The 27,104-nt window shown below is 45.6% G+C and overlaps 1 protein-coding gene across 2 annotated transcripts; it reads left to right on the top strand.

Annotated features, from left to right (window-relative positions):
• Positions 1–27,104, top strand: SMYD1 (SET and MYND domain containing 1). Of its 2 annotated transcripts, XM_005428331.2 has the most exons (10): positions 1–403; positions 10,328–10,504; positions 11,975–12,188; positions 13,580–13,710; positions 15,484–15,522; positions 18,214–18,406; positions 21,879–21,971; positions 23,390–23,553; positions 25,072–25,240; positions 26,700–27,104. In XM_005428331.2, the coding sequence occupies exons 1-10, from the start codon at positions 267–269 to the stop codon at positions 26,856–26,858; spliced, it is 1,476 nt and encodes a 491-aa protein (XP_005428388.1). In that variant the 5' UTR covers positions 1–266; the 3' UTR covers positions 26,859–27,104. The 2 variants fall into 2 exon arrangements, with proteins under 2 accessions (XP_005428388.1, XP_005428389.1); XM_005428332.2 differs by lacking the exon at positions 15,484–15,522 and having other exon boundaries at positions 2–403.

Raw genomic sequence — 27,104 nt, 5'->3', positions numbered from 1 at the left:
CGTCACTTTGGAGAGAGTTTTCCTAATGAAGCAGAAACCCCAGCCCTGTGCCATCCCTGCATAGCTCAGGGTTATTGAGCAGAGGATCTCCTGCCTCTCCTGCTCCCACCCCCTGGCCCTGCTATGGGAATCCATGTGCCCAGGGGAGGGGGCAGACCAGCCCTCCCTTTATAAGCCTGGCCTCACAGCACATCCAAGCTGGCGGGAGTGCCAGGAGGTTTGGCTTGCTCCGAGACACCCACCTCCCAAAGCCTGGGGTCCCTGGGATGACCAAAGGAGGAATGGAGTCAGTGGAATTGTTCACAACTGAAGGCAAAGGCAGGGGTTTGAAAGCCCAGAAGGAATTCTTGCCTGGGGATGTCATCTTTGCAGAGCCAGCCTACGCAGCCGTGGTTTTTGACAGGTAAGAGAAAAGCGCTTTGGAAAACTCAGAGCAAAAATAATCTCGCTGCAAAATTTCATCTGGGTGGTTGTATAAAAGTTTGGAGGCGCCTGGATGACATCAGAGAAGGGATCAGAGGGAAGTCAGAAGCACTTCTGGAAAGAGACACATTCACAGTTTATAGTGAATGTCCTTCCCAGGGCTCAGACCAGGTTGTTCACTTGCAGTAGGTGCAGTTTGTTTCCAGGATATGACACCTTGCAAGGTGCTTGGTGTTGGAACCTTTGAGAAAAGCAGGGAAAGTTGGATGCATTCAGTGCCTCACAGAAGCAGCCCCGTGCTGCACTGCAGAGAGCTGCCAGGAGCCAGGGTAATCCAGGTACAGGAGTCTCACACTGGCTTTGCAGAAGTCTCTGGTGGGTAAAACATGATAGAAGTGAGTTCTGTGGTGCTCTGCTCACTTTTACCATCCTCAGCTGCCCTTCCAGCTTCATCACCCACTGCCCTGGAGTGAGGAGCTGGTGGGGATCAGCAAGTGGCACTGTTTCTGTTAAACAGATTGAATATTTGCAGCTGCCTGAGCTAACTGGAGACAAACGTCTGCTTTTGCTCTTTCACAAGACTGGTTTTAAATTTATGTTCACACTGATGTAGCCAGATTCTGAGTTCTGGTGCAAGGATATTTTTCTTTTCTGCTGCTCGTTTTAATCACAACATTCACTCAACCTGTGCTGCTGGTGTGGCTGGTAGGTGCCCACTTCTGCCCTTTGGATCAGTGGAAATATTCACTTAAATAACCTGGAAGAGAAAAGATACAAAAATGGATTTCTGTGCTGATTTCCATTGGGTTAAATATAAATTAAAGCCTCTGACACAAATGAAATTTCTTCAGCCTTATGGTAACTGAGAACACAATGTGGCCCTGCTTTTTAAACTGAGGACGTAGATGGCAGCTGAAGGTTTAATTCTGAGCTTAAGAAAGTTGTGAGTGCTCTTCAAGGGCATCATGGTGAGTCCTGAGACTGAATTTTTAGCCCCAAACAGCCAGTGACTCCAGTAAATACCCTGCACACTAAACAGGGCTGTAGGCAATTCTGCTTAGCTGAGTTTGTCCAATTAAATCAGCTCTGCTAACGAAGTCTGGGGCACAAGCAGAGGTTCTGCTGCTGTATTAGCCTTGATCAAATCATAGCTGAAGCTGCTCAGTGCCACTGTGTGATCTGGCAGCAGCAGAGAATTGGATATTAAATGTGCAGGGGAATAAATAAGTTTTTTATGTGTCTTTCATTCACTGTTTCTTTGTCCTTTAACTGTCAGTGAGTGAACATTATTATGAATCTTTGCCGTAGCAGGAATGACACCTTTAGTTTTTATTTTAATATGTCATTGCAAGAGCTCACATTAAAAATGCCATTTTTCACTTTAAAATGTTGAGTTCTTGAAGTCTTAACCCTGAGCTCAATTACAGGAGTTGGTGACAAATCATTTCTCCTTGATGTGTCCATTTAGCTCTTCAGTCAGTACTTCAGTTTCTCTTGTGTCACTAGCTGGAATTTTGTGGTGATTTGCTTTGGAAGTGCTATGGACAATTATTTCTCTCAAATGCCTTATTAAAAATACTTTTTTTTTTAACAGCTGGAAACCTCTTGGCTTTTGTTGGTGGGTTAAAATATTTTTTCTTCCATGTTGCACCCTGCATAGAGCAGAGCTGCCCCTGTTGAAGGGCTGCAACTTTGCTGCATTTTCAAATGTCACCGGTGTAATGTGAGATAAGGGCAGAAGCTATCACTGCACAGCTTGGACTGCAGACTGTGACTTAGGCTGAGGTTTCCAACAGAAAACCTCAGATGTGTTTCCCTGCTTCCCTCCTTTCCTGTATCAGGTCATCTGGCCTTGTTCAGCTGGCCTTGTTCAGCTCCCAGAGGGCAGGTCCAGAGGTTGAGCAGCAGAAGTCAAGGTAAACACAGCCCTTCTGTTGTGCAATAACAATGGATTCTTACCCTCCTGTGGCACATTGCATCTCAAAGCACTGAATGTGGGTCAGGGGTGAAACACAGTCCCAAAATCTCTGAAACAAACCAAATGCTTGTTGGTAAGAGCTTGGTAGGATATAGCCTGGGTGTGAGATATAATGGAAACACATTTTTCTTGTGGCAATTACCTTGATGCTTTTCTTCCACACCCAGGGCTTTGGCTTTAAAGGTCCCTTCTAGTGCTGTCCCTAGCTGCATCAAACGCCATTGAATTAATTGCTGTCAAAGAAGGGCTGCCTGCATCCTCATATTCTTTGTTCCTGCAAGATTGAATCCCCACCTGGCCTTGGTAGTTGGTTTTCCCTATAGGAACTGCTGCTGTCTCTGCATGGATGAAGAGCCCAGTGAAGAGGCATGTGCTTTTCCTAGCCCACAAACACAGGTGCATAGGTCCTAAAATTGCTGTTGGATCTACACTATTAAAAAAGGGCCTCAGCCTGCACAGGGAAACCCAAAATCCAGAGTCCCTCATCCTAACTCACCTCAGTATCTCCCATGGTGTATGTGTACTATGGAAAAGGGACTCAGATAGGAAGGATTGCTGGGTTTAAGTTTTTGGCTCAGGCCCTACCAAATATGTGACCAGATTTTCCAGAGATCTCAGCTGTGTTTGTGCATAAAGACCACATAGATGCACAAGAGTGCAGAGCTGGTCTCTGCTTTGCAGCCCCTTTGAAGAACTCAGTCCTTTGGGAAGTTCATTCCCAGTCTGTGGGTATTGAGACCCTGAACTCCTTCCCCTGATTTTGCTGTTGAAAGATGTCTGGAAGGCAGCTGTAGTGCAGAGGCCACACAGGGATTTCTGTATGGCTGCACAGGATGTGCAGGCAAAGCAAAGATCTCTTTGAGATCAGGAGGAGCAGCTCTGCAGAGATACAACACCATTGTGCTGTCCAGAGCACAGCCTGGAATGGAGATCAGACTGGGATATCAGCCACAGTTTACCTGGCCAATAACCAGATGGTCAAGTTTGAAGTCAGAAACAAGTTACATGTGGGAGCTTTGACAAGCTGCCAGGCAAATCAATCAATGACCTTCCTGTACTGACCCAGAAAGTCAAGGCTGTTATCACTGCTGGGAGCTGTTTGGAGAGGCTTTTCTATCAGCCCACTATGGATCCATCCAATATATATATACATCTATATATATATACTGTGGATATCACAGTACAGACTCCAACCTGACTTACATGTGTAGATAGAGATGGATAGCTAGACAGACAGATACATGTGAGAAGCTGTCAAAGTAATTTGTCACCCAACTGCACTTTATTGATGTCTGTCTTTCAGTAGGAGGCTGAGTTTGAGGAAGCGTGGAGATTTTATTTTGCTAGGAAAAAGGACAAATGTTTCCTTTGACCAAACTCTATCATCAGGTGTCCCCGCAGAGCCTAACACTGGAATTCTGTGTCCAGACAAGTGAATCCAACACTAAATGCTGATATAATCAATGGAGCTCTAAATGTGCAGTGAACACAGACATCTACCTTTGAGCTGAATGGCTTTCTGGACCCTTCAGACACACCTTGGTGTCTAAATATACAGGCTGCATCCCACCCTGGAAGTCCCTGAAGGTCACAGGGACCCTGAAATCCCCTAAAGTCATTAAGGTTGGTGAGGGCTTGTACTCTTCAGGCCAATGATGGTCATCTGAGCAGCAGTTTTTAATACAGTGCCAGAGAAGTATGTAAAACTCAACGAAAAATGAGGTTCCTATAAACACCATGCAGCTCATAGTCAGATTTTAAGGCCAGAGTATGACTCACAAGGCTAACTCTGTTCATTTCAGGGACTAGGACTGGGTGACCTTTAAAGGTCCCTTCCAACCCAAACCATTCTGATTTTATGATTCTATAACTTAGTTGCTTCACACAGTGTATATTTAGCACTGACTCCTGTATCAAGCCTGTCACTTCTACCTGAATGAGAGCAGGCTGCCTAAAGAAATGGTGAATACTGATGGCAAAGGGGTGCAGAACTCTGTGTGATTTCCAGGATAAAGTGCAGACACAGCCTGATCTCTGATTTAGCCTTGCTGTCATCAGCTGAAATATCACCCAGAAAACACCACCACTGACAGGCTTTGCCCTGACATAGGAGCAGAAAGCTGGAAATGCATCTTCTCAAGGGATGCTTTGCTTTTGTTGGGGTAATTTTTTCAACTTGCAAAGGCCCTGAGCCTCTCACTGAAGCTTTTTCTAATCCTCCCTCCCTCTTCGCTTTCTCCCTGAAGATCCCAGGTCTCCTTTCCTCCATCACCTTTGTGACCATGGCATTCCCAGGGCCTGGTCTCAATGTGCTGTATGTGACCTTCTCCTCTGACACATCCCTTGGCTCTCAAGCCTGCTACAGTTTACATTTCCTATAAGCAAGGGGATGCCTCATATGTCTCTGTCAGCCTTTGCCAAGAGAAATTTGCTCTTTAACCAGCAGGATTTGAGGGACAGTAGTCAAGGAAAACAGTGTCATGTGGTGGAAAGCTGAGATCACCTGAAGGTCTGCTTGATGAGTGATCTGCAAATTGATAAAAAACTGAGATCATGCAATTTTTGCTTGTCTTTTCATGTACAAAGAGGCCAAAAACACTTTCCAAGGAAATGTGGGGAGCTCTGCTATTGTAGTTAGGATGACCTAGACATATAAGAAATCCAAAATTTTCCATCACAGCATGACTGAAAAGATTATGGGAACAAATTCTTTGAGCTGACACCAATAAAAACTGAGAGCTAATGTGATCATATTCATATTTTAAAAAATGTTCTGGGGTTTGATTTTTTATTACTATCTCATTTGTTCAAAAGCCTAATTAAAACCTGGGAACACAGATTTTTAAAAGAAAATCTCACTCACATCTCTAAGAAAAGGCTGGGAAATCTTGTAATGAAAGACTAAAAATAAAAGAGTCAAAAGTTAGTCTAAAATAAATCCTCCTCTCAAATCAGAAAAACTAGATTATATCATCCCTGACATTTTAAAGATGAAAGTACTAAGCTCTAACTCTTTTTTAAAGGAGCAAACCCATTCTTATGCTAATAATTCATCTTTAGGTAGCAGGTGCATTTTCTTAGGCTGTTGTCTTTAGTGAAGTGTTACAGCCTCTACTTTGAAAACCAAGGAGACTTTGCCCTACATCTTAAGTTGTTCTTATGCTGTTCTCTATAGCAGACTGAGGAGAGAGATGCCCTGCCAAGCAATCATAAATAAGATTTAGGTGTAAGTTAGACCATCTCTGTGTGTCATCTGTGATGTACAGAATAGCAGGGACCCACATTTAACAGTTTGGGAGCAACTCACTGTGCCTATCAGCTCCTCAATGAAATCCTCCTTGATTCTTTGCACTAAAGCCATCTCACCTGGCTTTTCCAGGCCACTGAATGAGATGTTTTGTGTGCTGGGTGGCAGATGTTTGGGCTGTGCCTGTCTCAGAGATGAGGTTAATACATTTCCTGTGACAGTGCTCAACCCCGGCAGGTCCAACAGACCTTAATCTGTCTGAATCCAATCCAAGCAGTCACAAGAATTATTTGTTTCTTGTGCTTTCACTGCAAGCTGGGCTTGCAGGAACCATGGTTTAATTGTCAGTGCTGTGTTACCTCTTGCATTTGTTGGCTGGCACGCTGAATCACTGTTTTTGTCACTGTAGCTGCATTCAGGATTAGTTGTAGTTGTGTGTCCCACCTAAGTGTGGGGGTCCCAGTTGCTGGGGTACCAGTTTTGGGTTTCTCTGGGTCAGGATTGAAGGCACTTGAGGCAGTAATTCATGTTCAGACTCAGGTGTTTATTATTTCTTATCAGTAAAACAGTCTCACTGCTGTGAGTTCTGCAGCCTTTCATTAGAAGGCACAAAATGCCAACAGTCTCTTGTTACAAGGGCTTTTAAGACTGAACTATCCAATTAAGAAAGGACACCTAGATTATTTTCCCTTTTAACCCAATAACTGATCCCACAGAGCCCACAATGGGACTTTTCTGCCCAATTACAAAAACCAAAACCAAACGCCACCCAAACCCATGAAGAAGAAGAAGGAAGAAGAGACATGAAGAAGAAACCCAGGATGACACCCTGTGCCCTCCATCTTGCTTCCATCCACAACATACTAAAAATCCCAAAACCTAAATTTCTCCCCTGTGATACACCTACACTGCTCTCTATAATCTATTTCACACTTTTGTGCATTCTAGTCTATCTTGAAGTCTAGGAAACTTTCTCCATGAATGAGGGTCAGAGTCAGTGCTGCCCTGGGTGTCAGGGCACCCCAGAGCAGACAGAGAAATATTCCCTGTGCTGCTCTGGGTTTCCACACCTAAGTGACACCAGAGCATGTGAGCCCTTCAGCGTTCAGCTTGGTTGATGCTGGGGTAGGAAGGAAAAGTGGCCAAGGAAACCTGAGGCTCCCCAGAAAGTCATTCAGTGAGTCAGCCAGTGGCATCTAAGTCAGCCCTAAATCCTGACCTGGCAAGCTTGTGATGGGCTGGAGGCATCAGTGTACTGAAGAAGATCCTGCTTTGGGCAGGGTGAGAACCAGTTCTCACTATGTGTGGGAAAGGGCACTGATCACCTCAGGCGTTGTGGAGTGCACAGACAGAGCAGAAATCAGTTGGGCTGTCCCTGTGATAAAGCAGGGGAAGCTGAGCAGCAAGACCCAGAGGGTTCAGACCTCCAGGGTTCCTTGGTGGGTGCCACAGCTGAAGGCACCTCCCCAGGGTCCTCTCCAGGAACTTTTAGTGCTGCCTTTGTGCCTCAGGTTTTAGCTTTTATATTTTTCAGATTCTCTGCTGCTTTAGTGTGTAATTCTGAGCTTCATATGAGGGGATGGTGAGCTCTCTGCACAGAGTAGGGAGACAAAAGAATTCTTTCTCCTGCTGGGGACCAAGGACAAATGATCCAAATCTCAGGCCCAAGAGCAGAAACAATGTGGACTGAAGAGAGAAAAACAAGAAGGATGGGACTTCATAACCTGAAGCTGTAATTGGACAATTAACTCCAAGATGCAAATGGAGCAGAACTTATAAAAGTGAGAGACCCCGTGACTGGTCATGCTTTTTTGACCATTTTGGTTCATCTTGGGTGCAGCCTGGGCTGGGCTCTTGTGCTGCCCAAGGTGGATCCACTGAGGCCTTTTAATAAATCCCTGCTTTATCCTTTAGCTCTGTCCAGCCTCTGTTCTAGGTCAGCCTTCCCAAGGCATCAGCCTGGCTGTGCAGCACCCTGCCCACATGGGCTGCTCTCTGTACTGGGGGGGAGATCTGGGATACCTGGAACCATTTTGGGTTGAGTTAAACACTTTCTAGACCAGACAGAGAAGGTTTTGTAGATCAATGATTTCCATGGGCTGAGAGACTTAAATTTAATCTCAGGTTGCTCCACCTGGAGAACCTCAGCCTTGCAGAGGGGACGAGAGAGGAGCCTGTGAACCATGCAAGCCTTTGGTGTCTGGGTGTTGTGTGTCTCCAGGACAGGTGGAACCAGAACCCAGCCAAGGCAGAGCCCCACTCTGTCCTTCCCTTTTGGGGCATCCAGCTCTGAGCTCCTCTGACACAGGAGTTTCACAACTGCCAAGGGGCACCTGGGGGATTTAGGTGCTTGCAGATGCTTAAGCAATGCTAGTTGAAGTTTTATGGAATGGATCTCAAATACTTGTGTCTTCTGATTTTTTTATTGTGCCAAGAGTTGAGCCCGGGCCTCTGGAGTCCTGATAACACACAGTATCCACAAATCCAGTCTTTTTTTTGAGACCATTTTGGGGCACAGAGGATCCCATAATGGTTTTGTAAGAGCTGCAGTATTTCTTACACTTGCCAGTCAGGTTACCTGGGAGTAATTGTCTCTGCAGTTTCAATACCACAAGGGCTGCTCCTTTCATTCTCAGAAAATCTTGTATAAAATTTTGGTGCATTTCTGCATCTCCTCAGAAGTGAGGGATTTCCAGAGCTGGTGGTAAGTTCTGCCAGCCAGGTTTGCTTTGGAAAATCTGGACACCCCATGCAATAAACAGCAAAATGCAAAGTCAGCATTTCAGTATTTTTTTATTCTCAGGGAGCAAACTGAGGGCAGAGGAGCACCTGGTAGAGGACTTGGATTTTTCTGCACCATGTTCCCTTCCAACCTGTCATTCCTCTCTACAAGGAAACTTTTTTTTTTTTTTTTGCTTTCTGATTGCCCTTAAAACACCCCGGTGGCAGGAGGGACCCCCATTCCCCATGTGAGATATCTCCCTGTGCTTCCTGGCACGATGTAACCATGTGGGTTTATCAGCTCTCTGGCTCTGCTTTGCCTTACAAGGAGTTTAATCTCTCTTGCACCTCTCTGCCCCCCTGACCTGACTGCTGACAGAGCACAGCCTCACATTTCTCACCAGCTTTCAGCTCTCCCATTTGACACAGTGGAGCTGGCTGCATCCCCCTTCCCAGACACATTTCCCCCTGTCCCATCCTGAATGCTTGCCTTACATTGGGCTCCCTCCAGCACTGCTCACTTTCCAAAACCTTTTTTCCAAACCTCATTTTTGCACGTGGTTTTGTCTGATGTGGGTCATCCTGCTTTTAAATCTGTGGCCCTCTTTATCCTGCAAGAGCCAAGGCACAGAGTGGATTAAGTCAGCAGCTCACACAATATTTTCAGAGACAAGAAAATGAATTTTAAATGTACTGTGATATAAATATAAATATGCATATGTATGTGTGTACCTATATATAGCTATAGGTATAGTAGAGACAAAGGAGAATCTTTGGGCTGGAATCTCTGGGGCTGTGAGTCTGATTCCTGCTTGTGGCACATCCTCCTTACAGGCTCATCAATAATTTTTTTATTTCCCCATGCCTCAGTTTCCCCACTCTGCACTGTGCACAATTATAAATGCTCCTTTGATCACGAAGCCTTTGTGGTCCCTGAGCTTTTTGCAGTGAGGAGAACCTCCCTTCTGGCACCAGCAGTGGCTGAGTGATGGGAATTTAAATTCTCCTGTACTGTCAAGCCTGGCTGGAGGCCCAGATAAAGTGGGTGGTTGCATGGAGAAGCAGACAGCTGCAGACACCAAATCAGGCAGTGAAAAGCCTTCTCTAGCAGCAAGGGGAAAGTCCCAAAATTTTGTGGACAGGAGACCAAATGTCTCCCCCTCCTTCTCAGTGAATTAAGTTCTAAGAGCAAAAGCTGGAAACCTGAAGGGGGATATGGGGGAGGTTTCCTCTCAGTCTGGGACCCTGGACACTCTCAGAGGGAGGATGTGAGGTCAGACTCCTTCATCAGTATCCTTCCCCAGCCTCAGTTATGGTTACATCCATACAATTGTAGGATGCTTCTTAGAAATCCTGTTTTGAATTCCCCAAAGATTAAATACCCCTTTTGAAGGGGTCCCAGTTATTCCATCACCATTTAACTTACAGCAAAAGCACCAGGCAAGAACACAATCATTAAGCTGGGTGGGATATTTCTCCATCCTCCCTAAAAATCCTGAGGGGTTTGTTGTTGTGGTGTTGAGACGGTCCCCAGGATGAGGTGAGAGATGAGAATCTGACTCCAAGTTCTCAGAAGGCTGATTTATTATGATATTATATTAAAAGAAAATGATATACTAAAACTATACTAAAGAAAGAGAAATGAGACATCAGAAGGCCAGACAAGAATGAATAATAAAAAAACCCAGACTCAGACTCTGACACAACTGGCTGTGATTGGTCATTAATTAAAAACAATGCACACGTTTGGAGAAGCAATCTCCAGGCCACATTCCAGAGGAGCAAAACACGGAGAAGCTGAGGCTTCTCATCTTCCCAGAAGAAGAAATCCTGTTGAAGGGATTTTTCATAAAATATCACGGTGACAGTTCTTTTGTGTGCAGGGGTGCAAAACAGGCAGGAACTTCACTGGGCAGAGCTGGGCCTCACTGATCCAAGGTGTCCTTCTGTCCTTGCAGCCTGACACACGTCATCTGTCACACCTGCTTCAAGAGGCAGGAGAGGCTGCACCGCTGTGGGCAGTGCAAGTTTGCCCATTACTGCGACAGGACCTGCCAGAGAGCAGCCTGGCTCAACCACAAAAATGAGTGCTCTGCCATCAAGAGGCATGGCAAGGCACCCACCGAAAACATCAGGTGAGAGCTGGCCCCTGTGGCCTGGGAGAGGACAGGACAGACCTGGGACACGTTTTTCTCATGGCAAAGAACAGCTGGGTGGCCTGATTTGGGCAAGGTGGAGATGGGAGAAGGTTTAGGATAGGCTGGGAGCATCCCTGAGATAGGGAAGGTATGTGGAGGAGTGTTGGGTGTTGTGAGAGTCCCCAGGACGAAGTGAGAGATGAGAATCTGACTCCAAGTTCTCAGAAGGCTGAGTTATTATTTTATGATGTTATATTAAAAGAAATTATATACAAAAACTATAGTAAAGAAAGAGAAAGGAGACATCAGAAGGCTAGACAAGAAATGATAATGAAAACTCGTGACTGGCCAGAGTCCTGACACAGCTAGACTGGGATTGGTCACTAAGTTAAAACAATTCACATGCTGGGTAAACAATTCTCCAAATCACATTCCAGAGGAGCAAAACATGGAGAAGCTGAGGCTTCCCATCTTGCCAGGAGAAGAAATCCTGGCAAAGGGATTTTTCATAAAATATCATGGTGACAGAGGAGCATCAATGGCACAAGACATATGTTCTTATTTGGGATTTTTTTGCTTCTGGGCCCCAAAAACTCTGAATGTGGTAAGGTAAACCTACCCTGCATGGTTTAGAAAGTGTGGGAAACTTGGGAGTAGGTGGGAAAGTGAAAGAAGAGATGGGTTCTTCCCCAATTTGCCTATAGGACACATTAACTTTATTGTATTTGCTGGGAATGTCCAGATGAAGGCAGGATTGATGAATCTGACTCCATGTTCTGAGAAGGCTAATTTATTACTTTATTATACTATATTATATTAAAGAATACTATACTATACTAAAGAATACAGAAAGGATACTTACTCAACACTAAAAAGATAATAATGAAAACTCCTGACTCTTTCCAGAGTCTCAACACAGCTTGGCCCTGATTGGCCAAAGAATGAAAACAACTCACACCATAATCCAATGAAACAACCACCTGTGGGTAAACAATCTCCAAACACATTCCACATGAGCACAACACAGGAGAAGCAAATGAGATAAGAATTGTTTTCCTTTTCTCTGAGGCTTCTCAGCTTCCCAGGAGAAAAATCCTGGGTGAAGGGATTTTTTCGGAGAATGTGAATGCCACATTAACTTGTCTTCACATTCTGGCTCCACTATAAAAAAATGAGAGGAATCCTCAAGGAAATGGGAGCAGCTGTGGAGGGCTGGGGACCTGGGGCTCTGTAGAACATCTCCTGATGAGAACAGAGGCACTGAGACAACCCCCTGCATCTCCCTGTCCTTCAGAAGGCTGGGGATGCTGAGCCTGTCTCAGTCACTCTACCTGCACACCATTTCCCCCAGGAGATGAATTTTGTTTTCTCCATGGTGAATTTTGTTTTCTCCACGATGAATTTTGATGAATTTTGTTCTCTCCACGTGGTGCTGGTGCTGTGACCCTGTGGCTGTCCCCTGGCCAGGCTGGCTGCCCGCATCCTGTGGAAGATGGAGCGGGAGGGCACTGGGCTGTCCGAGGGCTGCCTGGTGGCCATCGAGGAGCTGCAGAACCACGTGGACAGCTTTGGGGAGGAGGAGAAGAAGGAGCTGCGTGCTGACGTGGAGAGTTTCCTGGAGTTCTGGCCGCCCCACTGCCAGCAGTTCGGGATGCAGCTCATCTCCCGCATTTTTGGGGTGGTATGTCCAAGGGGAGGCCGGGCATGTGGGGAGGGTTTGTAATGTCAGCTTTGGGAGAAACTCTGCAGCTGGCCTCATGAGAGGATGGCTGACTTCATCCCATTCCCCACCTGCTTCTCCTCTGCATTGACACTGGAAATTGAGGCATAGCAAAGGCTGAAACATTTTGTCTGTCTCAATGTGCAGACAAGTGTTTTGCTCAATCATAGGTGCTGCATTTTCATCACAAGTCCCACTGGGCACCTCTCTGCACCTGGGAGAGCTGAGAAAGTATATTTTTAGTGAATACATCTAGAATATATTTGGATACAGAAGATCTGGTTTAGTAGATACATTAATGTCTACTAATATTGTGTGCGTTAGATTTTTTACATTGACGTAATATATACAATAAAACCAGTAAAAAATGGAAATATATTTAATAATATCAATCACAAAGTTGTTAACTACAAATTTTTGTTCTCACTGTAGCAGACAGGAAAATTCCAGTTCAGGCTGAGCTGCTCTGCTCCCAGCCCTGGGTATCCCTGCACTGCCCCCTCAGCTCCCAACACTGCCAAGAGGAGACACAGGCTCTGCTCACTCCTCTGCCAGTGGCTGCTGTGCAAGACAAGCTGGCCTTTGCCACTGCCAGTACAGGGAGAGGACACAGCATGCTTTGGTACCCACACCACAAAGAAAACCCAGTCTACTGGACACAGGGAGACCCTATGTGCTAGTGACCAGCACAGCTTATCTGTGCAGGAGCAAGGAAGTACAGAAAAACTACAGAATCAGTTCACAAAGGAAATAAAACTATTATCAGGGTAAAATAATCAGCATCTGAGTTAATTATTTCCTTTGATTTATCCTATCATGTTTTTTCTTTGCAGATATTTCCATTATTTATGCCTGGACTAAAACCTGCTCTGTTTATAGTAGTGCATAATATAGAAAAGTGAAATAATTCATTCTTGGAATATATGTCATGCAAAAGTAGTAATGCTGAAAACTTACAGCAAAGAGTAGCAGCTGGTTTTTATAAGCTTTGAGGGCAACCCAGCAAACATGACCAGGTTCAATACAGCAGTCAAGGTTAATTTCTAACTGATACCTGCTTTCATGAGTGTGAACTTTGCTTTCTGCTTGAATTGCCTCAAAGTCATTTTCCTGTGACCTTTCTCCAAATTATTTTCAGGAATCAAATATAAGGAAATCAATACATGGCCAAACCAAGTTTATCTTAGGCATCCCAAGTGAGCACTGACAGCAAATATTCTGTAATATTGACTCAGCTCTGGCCTGGTCCCTCTGCACAAGTCCTGCATTGCTTCTCTTCTGATGCTTTATCCCAACTGGAGTTTCAGCTTTTTCTGCTTTAACAATTCTTCCTGCCTGTTTTTTGGGACTAGATCAGCTGCAACGGCTTTACCCTCAGTGACCAAAGAGGACTGCAGGCTGTTGGTGTGGGAATCTTCCCCAACCTCTGCCAGGCCAACCATGACTGCTGGCCCAACTGCACTGTCATCTTCAACAATGGCAAGTGAGTGGATTTCTTTCCTTTGGTGAAGCAGGGATGGACCATAACAGCCAACTCAGCAGGCTCTGCCACCCCCAGTGTCAGGTCCCTGCCCCAGAAAATCTATTCATTCTTCTTTCCTTCTCTAGCTCAGAAAAAAACCCCAAACAGTATTTTCTTGCTGAAGACAAACTGGTTTCTCTCCTTGTTATTTAAAGAATTGTCATCTGATGCACTAACAAATACATAAGATTTGACCCCAAATCCAGCAACCAGCAAAGAATTTTCCCCTAGTGTCTTATGAGTTTTGTAACTAGACTCAAAATAGGTAGCTAAAGTAGTAAGCAGCTGTTTAACTCACCCCTTATATTGAAGTCTGTCGCCTCTGCTTGAGGCATGGCGTCCTGGGTCATTTATAGATAGTTGAGGAGTAATTCTACTTGCAAATTATCAAGGATTATGCTGAGTCTACAACCCAAGGGTTTCTCCTAACTGAAGCTTGCAATCAGCTGTGTATCATTATCTGCTGGTGTGTTTATAACCACTCCTAACACAACCCCCATCTGGTAAGAGTGTGCCATCTCAATTAATCACTGATTAACTCTTTAGCAACGGGACCTTAGTGGCAGGTGTGATTGTTATCTGCAAGCAGAGTCACCTGAGAGTGCAGGATGCTCTCAGTGTCTGGGCATTCCCTATTCCCACCCCAGTCCTGTAAGAAAACCTCTGCAGGACAAGTGAGACAGAAAAAGATTCAGTGGGAAATGGGAGATGTTTCACCAGAGCTGGGAGTGAAACCTGGTGAAGCTGGTAGCCCACAGAAGGGATGCTCTGCCCTTCCGTTTCCAAGCTGTGACAGGTATAAACTGCTGCTGATTCAGAAAGTTGCAGTGTGTGCAAAACATTAACTGTGGGAAGTTGCTTGCCAAAAACTGCACAGCCACAGGATTTCCTCTGATCTTTCTGCTACTATTTTACAGCTACCTGTCTTCACTAAACTTCAGTGCTATAACTTAACCACCCCTCTTCCTCCCAGCCCCTCATTTTTGGACTAACACTGGTTCTGCACTCCAGTTATCACTGCTGGTTTTCCCTAACAAAACTACAGCAGCATTTTCCAAGCAGCTGGTAAATGAGCCAAGAGAAAACAAAACTGGGTGATTACCTTGGTGGGAAATAGGGTCTGATCCAAAGTCAGTTTGAGTCTGTACTATGATATCCAGTTGCCCTGGATTGGATCCATAGTGGGCTGATAGAAAAGCCTCTCCAAACAGCTCCCAGCAGTGATAACAGCCCTGACTTTCTGGGTAAGTACAGAAAGGGCATTGATTTGCCTGGCAGCTTGTCAAAGCTCCCACATGTATCTGGTTACTGACTTTAAACTTGACCATCGAGTTATTGGCCAGGTAAATTGTGGCTGACATCCCAGTCTGATCTCCATTTCAAGCTGTGTTCTAGAGAGCACAACTGCTGATGTCAGTGGAGACCTTTCTGTACAGGAGATCCAGTCCCCTTGTTCCTGCCAAATATCAGGAGCAGGTTTTGCACACTCCCTGACCTAGACCACTCGTAAAATCACAGTGCCAGGGCAGTTCTCCACCAAATCCTCTATGGCCCAGTGATGGACAATTTGGTCCTGGCAGCTGCACATCAAAAGGGAAGCTCTCATGCAGTGCCACATGAGCCAGCACAGGCAGCCCCCTTGTCTCATTTGTGTCCAGTGCTATGCCATGTACCCATTTTTTTGTTGTTGTACTTGTACATGTGTAAACTGCAGATGTTTGTTTTGTCTTTCAGTCATGAGGCTGTAAGATCAATGTTCCACACACAGATGAGGTGGGTCAGACTTGAAAGCATCATTCTCCTCCATTACCCTGTACCCCCCATGCCCCATGTCTAATGGAAAAGATGCAAAGACCCCAAGGGGCTCCCTCTGTTTACTCCAAATTCCACTTTTTCTGTTTTCTAAACTTCTCCTCTTCCCCTGTGTAAAGCCCCACTAAACCCAAACCTCACTTAACTCTGCATTTTGTAGTAAATTAAAATAATAGTGATAATAGACTGTCTTCCCCGGGGTGAATTCACTCTCTGCCTTCCCATCCCCTCCCTTGGCTTCCTCCCTGTCAGTATTTCCCCTCTCCACTTCTCATTTCTCCTCCCCTGACCATGGCAAGAGCATGAAAGTCAGAACAAGGTCTTGCTAATCTTGTACAGCCCAAAATAAAGCCTTGCATATTAGGAGATGAGAAATGACTGTGTTACTGACACACTAAATACTCCATGTTTCTCCTGCAACAAACTGTGCCCGAGGAATGTGTTGCCTACAGGCGCAGTAATACCATGAGTTGTAGGTTTCAATTCCTTTTTATCATAATCCATGATTAATGTTCCACCTTTTAATGATGCCGCTGTTACCTGATCCAAACTAAATCAATCACAAAAATATGTGCAAAAAAAGTCTTTGCTTAACTCATGGCATTTGGTATATTATAATCAGTGTTCTTAAGGGGACACTGCCTTTAAAATTTAATTTCAAGCAGGCATGCATTTTCCTCAAAGAAGATGTGAAATACATTTGAAGTGCTCTTCTTCACCACTGAATCTTACTCAGTACATTATAGATAGGGACATAAAAAGGGGAAAAAAAGAGTTTCACTTCTGATTAGAGTTGCTATTTGGGGCAATTTGAGTTTTGAGCTATCAGGCACTCGCTGTGCCTGTGCATGCAGCTATCAAGGTCCCTGCTGCTCGTGGTAGACACTGGGGAAGGAGCCCTTGACAAGCTCAATGGTGTGCTCCTGGCTGACAGTGTCTCTTTAACTACAGTATTTAAAATATGCCATGTGTTTCCTGGCTTACCCCAAAGGCTATCAATCCCCTCCACACAAGGGATGGCTGCTTAAAATACCCCTGTGGTGCTTAGGCTATCAGGGGCATCATGAAAGTCAGAGGCTTAATTTTGCTTCTCTGGTTGCATGACTCACTTTAACAAGGATCCTGTGAAGTGTGAACATGAATGTTTATAAGTGTAAACTTTTCAGCTGGGAATTGCTCTTTTTTGTGCACTTCCTCCTGGAGTAGCTGCTTGCACTTTTCTCTGTCTGGCACTTTCCTGTGGTTGTGACATAACTAATAGCTGCCCTTTGTGACAATGGCATGTTTGATGGTAAATTTTGTATGAAATTTGTTGCTGATATGGCAACACCCAGAGAAGATCAAGACCAGCCTTGGAGAAGAATTTTGACAGCAGCTTTAGCAGAGCTGGAAGACTCAGAGCTACACCCTTGGTACTGAGAGCCTGTAACAGGAATTCCAAGGGAATTAGAAGGGAATTACAGGAGAACTACAATCCCTTTGCAAAAACATGATCACACAGAATAAGTCACATCCTCCCCAAAAGGCTTACTGCTAAAGCACCTGGTGATACCTGTAAGTCCTCTGCCACCTCTGCCTTTAGTGAGGCTTTTGTTGGGTTCCACCTAGAGCACCTCATGCTCAGCTGGGAGCCAGCAGGTCCCCCCCAGGTCCATCTCAGGGCAGACATGTACATTAAAACACATTGTTGAGCTCACCAGTAGCTGGGAGAGGAGGTGGATACAAAAGAACCACCTCACAGTTGGTATTTGATGGATTTTTCCCCCCCAAAATTTCTGGCCAAATTCTCTAGCTAGTCATGCCTGTTTAACCCCTACATCTGAGAGATGGCCCAGAGTAACTGGGACATTCAGTATGTAGAGTGAAAGAGCAAGGGAATAGTTCTGAATCTCCACATTATTTAAGACCTTTTGCAGGGAATGACATAAGGGAAAGGCAAAGACAAAGGTCTGGCTTTCCAAATCCCATCATCAGGGGCTTGTCATGGATTTCAGTAACAGAGACTGGCAATTGAATTGTGGTAGTAGGTCAAATGAGCTATTTAAAAATAGACTCTCTCCAGATAATTACTTCTAAACTTTTATGTGGAAATGCATGAACAGGGTGAGGGCATCTCTTATGCAGCACCCAGAGGGAATTTATCTTAACTTTTCAAAGTGAAAACGATACCAAAGGCAGCAGAGCTCAGGATCTGGGAGTATAGCCAGGGGTGTGTGGGTAGCATGCAAAACAGCACTTAAAAAAAGATCCCAAATCCAATCTCAGCATTTTGGTGTGCATTTCTGATCTCAATGGTTTTTTTTCTTCTGGTGAGGTCTGCAACAAACTAAAAATTGATGTCTAGGTTGAGCCACCATATGGATAAATTAATGGAGCCATAACCTCTTTATAGCTCATACCTTTACATATCCCTACCAGGGACTTTTAGAAGGGCAGGAAAAACTGCTGTGACTGTGTTCATGCTCTGTATTCAGTTAACCAGGCTGCTGTTCACCTCTGCACTGCCTCCCTGAAGACTTAAAGCAGTGCCTTAGGGCGAGGGCTCACCTCTGCAAGGCAGGGCAGGCTGCAGGATTGTCCCTGCCGGCTCTGTGGCTGCACTTCTGCTTCTGCTGCTTCTCCAAACGCACATCCCATCTCCTGTGCCCCCAGGATCGAGCTGAGGGCCCTGAGCAAGATTTCCCCGGGGGATGAGCTGACAGTTTCCTACGTGGATTTCCTCAGCCTGAGCGAGGAGCGGCGGACGCAGCTGAAGAAGCAATATTACTTTGACTGCACCTGTGAGCACTGCAAGAAACAGCTCAAGGATGACCTGATGCTGGCAGTGAAGGCAGGGGAAAGCAAGGTATGGTTTGTCCCGCAATGTCCAAACCCTGTGGTGGCTGCTTCTCCTCTACCAAGGCATCTGTGGGTCTCTAGGATTGTGGTTTCTCAGCAGTCTTGATATGAACATAGTCAGATTTTGGCAATGTGAAAAAATGAGAATAGAACTGGACCTTGATTGGGCACAGCAGCAATTCAAGCCCACCATGCAAGGCTAGCTTAATCCTTATTCTGCAAGATAAGTACAGTTTTTAAATTTAAAAAGCCCCCTGAAGTTGCCTTTAGCCTAAAAGTCCAACAATAGATAGGATGCAAGAATATTGTAAAATTAGGTGTAGAGCTGAGAAAAAATGGTGGCATTTTGAGATTGTGGTGGTTTTTTCGTTTGGTTTTTCTTTGGTTGTTTTTGTTGTTGTTGTTGTTTTTGTTTGTTTGTTTCCTGAAAAACTGCAAGGGACACTACATTTTGAGTGCAGAGAAAGAAATGTGTTGCAGGTGATCCACGGTGACAGGACTAATGAGTGCTGCTGGAACTCTATGGTTTGTACCATCACACTGGCTCCAGGAATGTGGGAAGCCTGAACTTCCAGTCCCTCTTTGCAAAGGCCTGTCACAAGGAGTTTGCACCATCACTTGACATTTTTGCAGGCTTGCTGCAGGCAGACTGACTGTGAGGAATTAACATGTTGAACTGCTCATTTTTAAGTAATTCTTTTCTTTGGAGGTCTCACAAGTCATCCAGTAGGAGGTATAAGGCTGTGGCTTGCTGTTGGCAGCGGCTTGGCCAGCAGTTCCAGTTTATGAGTGTGCTGGCAGCTCTAAGAGTTCCTTTTTGGTTCCTCTGCCCAAGGATATAATTGCTCCTAGGTTTTGCAATCTCTGGCAGTGTTACCTTGGGGATTTCTACTCCTGCAAGCCTTATAAAGTGCATAAGGGAAGGCAAAGCAAGGCAGAGCAGGAAGTGTATCACCAAGTCATTGATCTGCAGTGTTGAGCAGTCACACCATGATCAAACAGCCCAGGGGATGATGTGGAGCAGGTGGGAAACAAAACAGAAAAGTTGGGATGAGGAAATGTGACCTCACAGAAGCAGTGCCACCAGGAGAGGCCCAGTGAGATGCAGCTTCCTGGGAAGGAGCACAGAACCCTCAGCCTCCCTCTCAGGAGGTGCCAGGAAGCCAAGCTCAGTCCTGTAACTCTTCTTTCAGTGAGATGGAGCCAGGAAAGGCTGGATACTGCAGAGTGCAAATCTCTCCTTGAGAAAAGTTTAGAGAAACAGTATTGAGCTGATGTAAGGGAGCTCCCTTATAAGAGGCAGGAGATGGGACAAGAGGAGACCCTTTCCTTGCTGGGTCAAGTTCTCCTCTGCTGCAAATGACCCTGCTATAGACCCATTTTAAATTATCAAGCTTCATCTTACAGCTAATGCTGACAACTGTACCTCTCCACTTATATTATAAAGCTGTTCCAGAGCTCAGTTCTCTGATGCAGAAGGATTTTTATCTGGCTTTCTGCAGGAGTATTTTTGTACACATTCTCCAGTAGAAAGCATAAAAAAAAAACCTCATCCCTCATTGAACACCTGCTATCAAGTCTTGAGTGAACAGTGAGACCAGGAATCACAGAATGATTTGGCTTGGAAGGGACCTTATAGATCATCTCATTCCATCTGCCCCACCATGAGCAGGGACACCCTTCCACTAGACATGCACCATCTCCTTTTTGTGAGCATCAGAGGTGCTGTGCAGCACATAGCAGGAAAACATGCACTTCTGGGGCAATGTCCCCCACAGTGTGAAGTGCTTGTGCAGAAAAATCCTGTAAGTATGCAAGGTGCATGATTTCAGCTATTAAAAATACACCTCATCCACAGACAATAAGTATCCAGGCTGACCTCACCCTCAGAGCATGTTGGCTGTGTCACATTTCCTGAGCTCAGGCACACTTGTCTGGGGGCAGCAGCACTCACAGCTGCATGGAAAAAGTGCTAGGAATACATGGGAGATGGACAGCTTCCATCCTCAACAACTGCTCTGACCTCCAGTCCTTCACCCCTTCCAAAGAGCAGAAAAGTTCCCATTGTTTATAGTGGCAACTGACTTAGAAGTCTAGTAAAGGCAAGGGAGGATTTTTATTAGACAAAGCCACTGTGGAAATGCTGTTTAAGGTGCCTATTCTGGGAGTCTTGACTCAGACAGCACAGCAGTGTGATTTGCACTGACATTAACATTGACATTAACATTGCCTTTGGATGTGCTCCGTGCCCCAGGACACCCCGTGTGCTGCTCAGGCAGCTGCCCAAACCTGATTAGCTACAGTAGCTTCAGTATAGGACTATAGAATAATAAATCATAACACAGATGCTAACATAATAACATCTGTAACAGATAGGGGTAAATGGATCTGTAAATGATGGCTTTTCCTTCAATACTGGACTTTGAAGAGGATTTCCCAACTAGATGAATTTCAGATTCATCAAATGTCTAATCAACCAGGTGTGGAAAAAAGACAATAGGACAGTCCTACACTCCTGACTCACAGTTTTTGCATCCTTCATTGCAATATAGGAACTCTGCTTTTGATCTACACCCAGAGGTCTCTCCTGGCTGCTGGCTCTGCTGTGTGTCTCCAGACCAGGCTCTTCCCAAAAATTCCCAGAGTCACATGACTGTGGGCTGATTTCAGATTTTCTCATTTATGAAAAGGAAGGTCATGATAGCTAGAATAGTTGGAAAATGCAAATTTGAAGGGCTCAGAGAAGCAGAGGATGAATGGTTGTGCTGGATATCATGTTATATTTCAGTATTAAGAGAAGAAAGAGGTGGCAGCTAATTATGAGCTCATTAGTGTTTTGTCAGGTGTTCCTAGATGTGCTTCATGTCTCTAAATGCATGGTGAAACACAAACTTCTTTGTGGTGTGCAGGAAAACACATTTCCCTATTGGGGTGCAGCTGAAATCTGAGCTTAGCTATCTTAGGGAGTTGGGAACCAATGACAGCATTTCTCAGGGTAGGTAAAATCCAGGGATCTTTCCTATTCCACTGATCTCTCATTCAAGAGCCTCATTTCCCTCTAGCAGCTGCACTGAGAGCACCTGATACTCACCAGCTGGTGGCTTTCACAGCCTCCTTGGTATCTCACGAGACCTCTCAGTTGCAGGGTGAATTCTGCCCCTTCTCCAGAGGGGAAGAGTGGTGGGGAGGGTTGAGGAACCTAGTCGTGCATCTCAGAGGCACATGGCCACTACCCTGATGGGAAACACTCAGTGAAGTCAGCAGGACCTTCACCTTTTAACCTGGAACTGGGACATTGCAGCCCATTTCAGCCTTGGGCGGGTCTGAGGGGCACACTGGTATTTGCACCAGCAGTAGGGAGTGGTGATGTGGGAAGCATCCCACCAAGCTGATTTGGACCAAGCATTCTTTCAAGCAGTACCTGTTGGCATGTGTGAGGCAGTGCCTTTTCCTCATTGGTGTTCCACTGCTGTCCCCAGCCCTCTGCAGACACAGTGAAGGAGGTGATCCAGCTCTCCAAGGACACGCTGGAGAAGATCAACAAGGCCCGCATGGAGGGACATTACCACGAGGTGAGTCCTGGTGCTTCTGCTCTCTTGCTGCACACACACTGCCCAGGAAAGGAGGCCTTGTCCCCCTCTACATTCACAATTTATGGATGAAACTGTAAAGCACAACCATGTCTGAGACACCCCAGACTAATTTCTTTTGTAGTAATGACACAAGGAGATTCAGGTGACTTCCAGCACCTCTGACCGACACACGTGTTGAAGCCAGGGCTCCTGGGTGAAACACATGAGTTACAGGGTAGGTGTAACAAGTCAGTTCTGCCAGGTAGCCTCAAAAAAAGAAGGACAGTGGGTTTGGGATAGGAATAAGACCATCATGGGTCTTTGTGTTGATCTCTTCAGTGTTCTATGTTGCTCATTTGTTGGCTGCTGAGGATAGGCGTGTGGTTTGGGTGAACCATGTCCCACCTTGGAGCCCAAGCTACAAGGGCGATGGGTGAGAAAACTCAAGGTTTTTTCTCCCTCTTTTGCTCACCCAGGAAATATTTAATTGTTCTCCTCAGAGAGCACTCCAGGTTGAGTAATGACCTCTGGGTTTTCGCTGTCTTTGGGAAAAGGCTGAAGCCCCCTGGAACAGAAATCTGGACACTGACTCATGGCTGGATCAGGAGTGGAACAGTGCAGCTCTGTGGCTCCAGCTCCAAGGGGTCATTAAGAGTATTCCCTGCCTTGAAGATTTTCAGGAGGCTGGTGGATGGCGCTGGTGTATGAATCCTATAGGCACTTGGTGTCCTCTCCTGAGCAATAGATATCACTTTTTCCTCCCCAGTTTTAGGAGTGTAACCCTGGGAGAGAAAGCTGTGAGTTCCAATCATTTTCCTAGGCTGATGTTTCTCAAATCAAAGCACATCCTCTCTTCCCCAGCCTTCACAGAGGGAAGAGACTGGTAGGAAGAGACTCTGGGACTGGTACGGACTGCGCAAACCACAGGGTCTTGAGGTGGCAGCTTCAGGCCCAGAGGTGTAGGAATGTGCCTTCTGTAGGTGGAGTGACAAAACTATCCTTTGTCCCCTTTAAAAGGAAATCAGCCTAGATGTTTTTTTTTTTTGATTCGGTGAAAAAGGCATCTTATAGGCCTGGAGGGCTTCACCTCAAACTTAAGGATAGCTAATTAGAGAGGAGCCAAAAAGTCCTGCCTGGGCAATTTACTAGAAAAAGAAGAGAACAAAGAAACTAATTGCTTTTGTGGGGTGTTTTACCAGGGGCAGGAGGGCCTCTTGTTTGTTATTTTGCCTTTTAATAAAACCTTTTTGTTTCCAACACTCCAACAGAAGCCATTCTGCTGATTTTATGCCTTCCAACTGAGCTATCTTGGGTGTGAAATAGACCTCCAAGAGCTTATGAGACCTGGCTCGAGGAGGTTCCTATTTCAAAAAGGTGCTTGGACTCACCTCTCCTGTCCCTGCTTCCTCCACACCCAGGTTGTGAAGCTGTGCCGTGACTGCCTGAAGAAACAGGAGCCTGTGCTGGGGGACACCAACATCTACCTGCTGAGGATGCTCAGCATTGCCTCCGAGGTGCTCTCCTACCTGCAGATGTTCGAGGAAGCAGCTGACTATGCCAAGAGGATGGTGGATGGCTACCTGTGCGTGTGTGCCCTACTCCTGGCAGCTCTCTGAGCTCGTGCCATGTTCAGCAGTGTGTCACAGGAATCATTTTCTTAGTCTGCTCCCATGAGGGCAGTGGTGATGAAATTCATATGGGGACCTTTTTTGTACCACCAGACAGAGACGGGTCCCTTCTTAAATGCACATGGGCTCCCAAACACCTTGATATTCTAAACTGGAGCTGGCAAATGGTTTAGGAACATCTTTCCTTGGCCTTTTTGTTTTGTCTCAGAAGCATCTCAGGGCTGCCCTTTCCCTGCAAGACACAGAGCCTGGGTGCAGGACAAAGAGGTTGTGACTGCAGGAGTTGCCTGTTCCCTGCACCCTGCAGGAAGGAGAGGTCAAAGAGAAACATGTCAAAGATATCCCCTCACTCCTGAATATTACATGGATTTTGTCTTGGCTCATTATATAGTCCTGTGATAAAAGCTTAGTGAGAATAAAGAAACTCAGGTTTAGTTCATATAGATCCAGGGTAAACCTCATATTAAAAATTACATGCTTTATTATATACTGAGGTTTTATAACAGGACTGATGAGTATTTAACGGAAGGGAAAAAAAGGAGAGAAAGAAAAATAATAGAAACTGTTGAGAAGAGGGAAAAGCCTAATTCATCATCTCATTCACCCTCCTGCTGAGGACATCTCACACTCATTATTTGTCTTTTTGGTCAGTTTTACCCCAAAAGGCCTGTTATGTTTTGTTCTTTTGCAGAGGGGTGACAGACTCACCTCCCTGGCTTGCAGGCCTGACAAGCAACTTCATGTCCCAGCCCTGGTGCTGAGCTAATTGACCGAGAGAAAATTCCTTCCCTTCTGTGTCCCTCAGTTTTTCAGATCATGGGGAAGACCTTGGTAGCTTTCTTTCTTGCTTTAAGTGCCAATTCAAAATTCCAAGGAAGCCCTTGAGGGCAGGTTTTCAGCTAAGACCAAGCAGCTTCTAACTCTGCTTCAGCTTCTTAAGTTGAACATAGAGGAGAGGTTTCATTTTTCCCACCTTAGGCACGGAAAATTCCTAGATGAAGGGATGCATCTGCAGAGGGTGAGATGAACATTTCTGGAGTTTCTGGAACCATCTGTTTCTCTTCCTGCTTTGAATGAGGAACTGGTGATTGTTGCATTTTTACCCCACTAAGTGTGTCAGGTTAAGCTGCTGCCCTCTGAGCTGTAGGGTCAGATCTGTGCTCTGCTTGTGCCAAAATATTGACAGAGCGTGGTTTTCTCTTGGCATGAGATGACAGAACTTGCCTTTCTCCAAGCCAGGAGTTGAACTTTCCCAGTTCACATCCCATCTTTCATAACTCATGTCCCTGTACAGCTCTGTCCTTGAGTAATGTGCCCCCTCCCCTTTCTAAGAAGGGCACATTTCAAGGGCACTGCCTGCAACAAGCTCTTCACCTGAGTAAACAATCTGCTCTTTGGCAAACATATCATGTCAGTGACACTTTTGGGAACCCAGATTTCTCCTGAACTAAAATTACCCAATGTTTTCCCAGGAAAATTTACCATCCCAACAACGCTCAGCTGGGGATGGCCGTGATGCGGGCAGGAGTGACACACTGGCACGCTGGCCTCATTGAAGCTGGCCATGGCTTGATCTGCAAAGCCTATGCCATCCTCCTGATAACCCATGGACCTTCCCACCCAATTACCAAAGACCTGGAGGTAGGTGTCATCTCCTGTCTTGTCTCTGCTCTCTACCTGGGCAAGATCACAAACGGTAGAAACCACCTGTAAGAGCTGAGACATGTATTAAGTGCTGACTACTTCTTACCAGTGCTGTGGTTTTATCTAGATTCTGTTACATTCTGCTGGGAAATGCATGTCCTTTCTTACTGGAAATTTTCATCCCTGAAAATTCCAGCGAAAATTCATCCCAGCTTTTATTCTGCACCAGAAGATACATGAGAAATGGCAGTTGAGCCCCTGAATCTTCTTTGAAATTGCTGTGCCAAAAGACAGAGCCCCCCATTCTTCCAGCAGGCTGATTTCACTGCTCTCAGATGGATGACATTGCAATTTGAGTATATCAAATTACATGTGGTGGATGTGCCCAGTTTCCCACCTGGTTTTCTTTATTGGTGTCCATTCTTCTTTATTTACCACTCCCTACTCCTTCTCAGCAGCAGTGTGTTTTTTCCTTAGATCACTGATAGGTGCATTTCCTAGCTTAGACTCAAGAGTGGAGATCCCAGGGAATTGCATCTGCTCAGATGTGAGGAATTATTTACAATTGCAGCTGGGGATCTATTATTTCTGCAGCCCCTAATTCACTTCATGTGACCTGTTTGCTTTATAGCATTCTCCTTTATTACCCCCAAAAAATTATAGGATACGAGATGAAATCCTTTATTGATGTCTTAGTCCCCATATAGCAGAGCTATAACCTTTATTGGTGCAAGTTTGTATCTTCAGAAAAATTAGTATCTACTACCTAAAGCAAACCTGTTGACTGTTTCCATACGTGTAGCAAAAGATGAGACACAGCACCTCCATTTCTGTGCTTCCCTTCGTATTTTAGGTAGAAAATAGTGGATATATAGCACATGCTCATCCCTGTGCTCCTAAACAAAGGGCTGAATAAACACACAGACTGGTGTAAAAACATGTCCTAGAATCCCTTCTGATCCTCTGCTATAATGCAGCACTAGGAATGACTGCTGCTGATGAATCCTGGGGTCTAAAGGGTGCAACTGTGGGACTCTTCTCCCATTTGAGGTGACACCCACCCTGGTGATGGGCCACCCCAAGGGCCAGGCCCAGGGTATGGATGGGAAGTGCACTCATTTCCTGGCTCTGCACAGCATCACCTCCAGGTCCTGCATCACTTTTTGGAGCGTGAGGCTTCCCAGTAGGCTGTGGAAAAGCTGGATGTGGGAAAGGCTGATGCCTTCTTCTGCACACAGAAGAAGTGAGTGAGAAAGAAGGGAGTGAGAAGAAGGGAGTGAGAAAGGAGCAGAATATCTGTGCCCAGCCAGCTTTGGTCCTGCTGGTGGGACACTGGTTCCTCAGTCACTGCATGGTCTGGGACATCCCTTGGGGACAGTGCCTGATATTGGCAGTGTTTGACTCACGTGCTTTGAGGTCCCTGTGTCACAGGGTTTGTAACCTGCTGTGTCCCCAGGTCATGCGTGTGCAGACGGAGATGGAGCTGCGCATGTTCCAGCAGAACGAGTTCATGTATTACAAGATGAGGGAAGCTGCCCTCAAGAACCAGAAGATCCAAGTCATGCCTGAGCCCAGCAATGAGAATGCACCAAGCCTCTTCCACAAAAAGGAATAAACCCATAGCTTGGCACCAATTCATGCCTGCAGGGTACCATCACCCGTGGCACTTCCAAACACTGGGAACGTGATACAGCAGTGGGATAGATCCACAAGGATTGTTTCCAGTGGCACAAATCTGACAGCATGGACCTGCTGGGGGAGCATCCTGAAAACTCTTCTGAGGGCTTAAAGCAGAAGAGGTCCTGGCAGAAACAACACCCCTTTTTCTATCACTAAGGCATTAAATAATCAAAGAAAAAAA

The sequence above is a fragment of the Geospiza fortis genome, unplaced genomic scaffold (assembly GCF_000277835.1).
Source record: "Geospiza fortis unplaced genomic scaffold, GeoFor_1.0 scaffold125, whole genome shotgun sequence".
NCBI classification, from domain to species: domain Eukaryota; kingdom Metazoa; phylum Chordata; class Aves; order Passeriformes; family Thraupidae; genus Geospiza; species Geospiza fortis.
The sequence above is the reverse complement of the archived record's forward strand: the minus strand, read 5'-3'. Positions and strand labels throughout refer to the sequence as shown.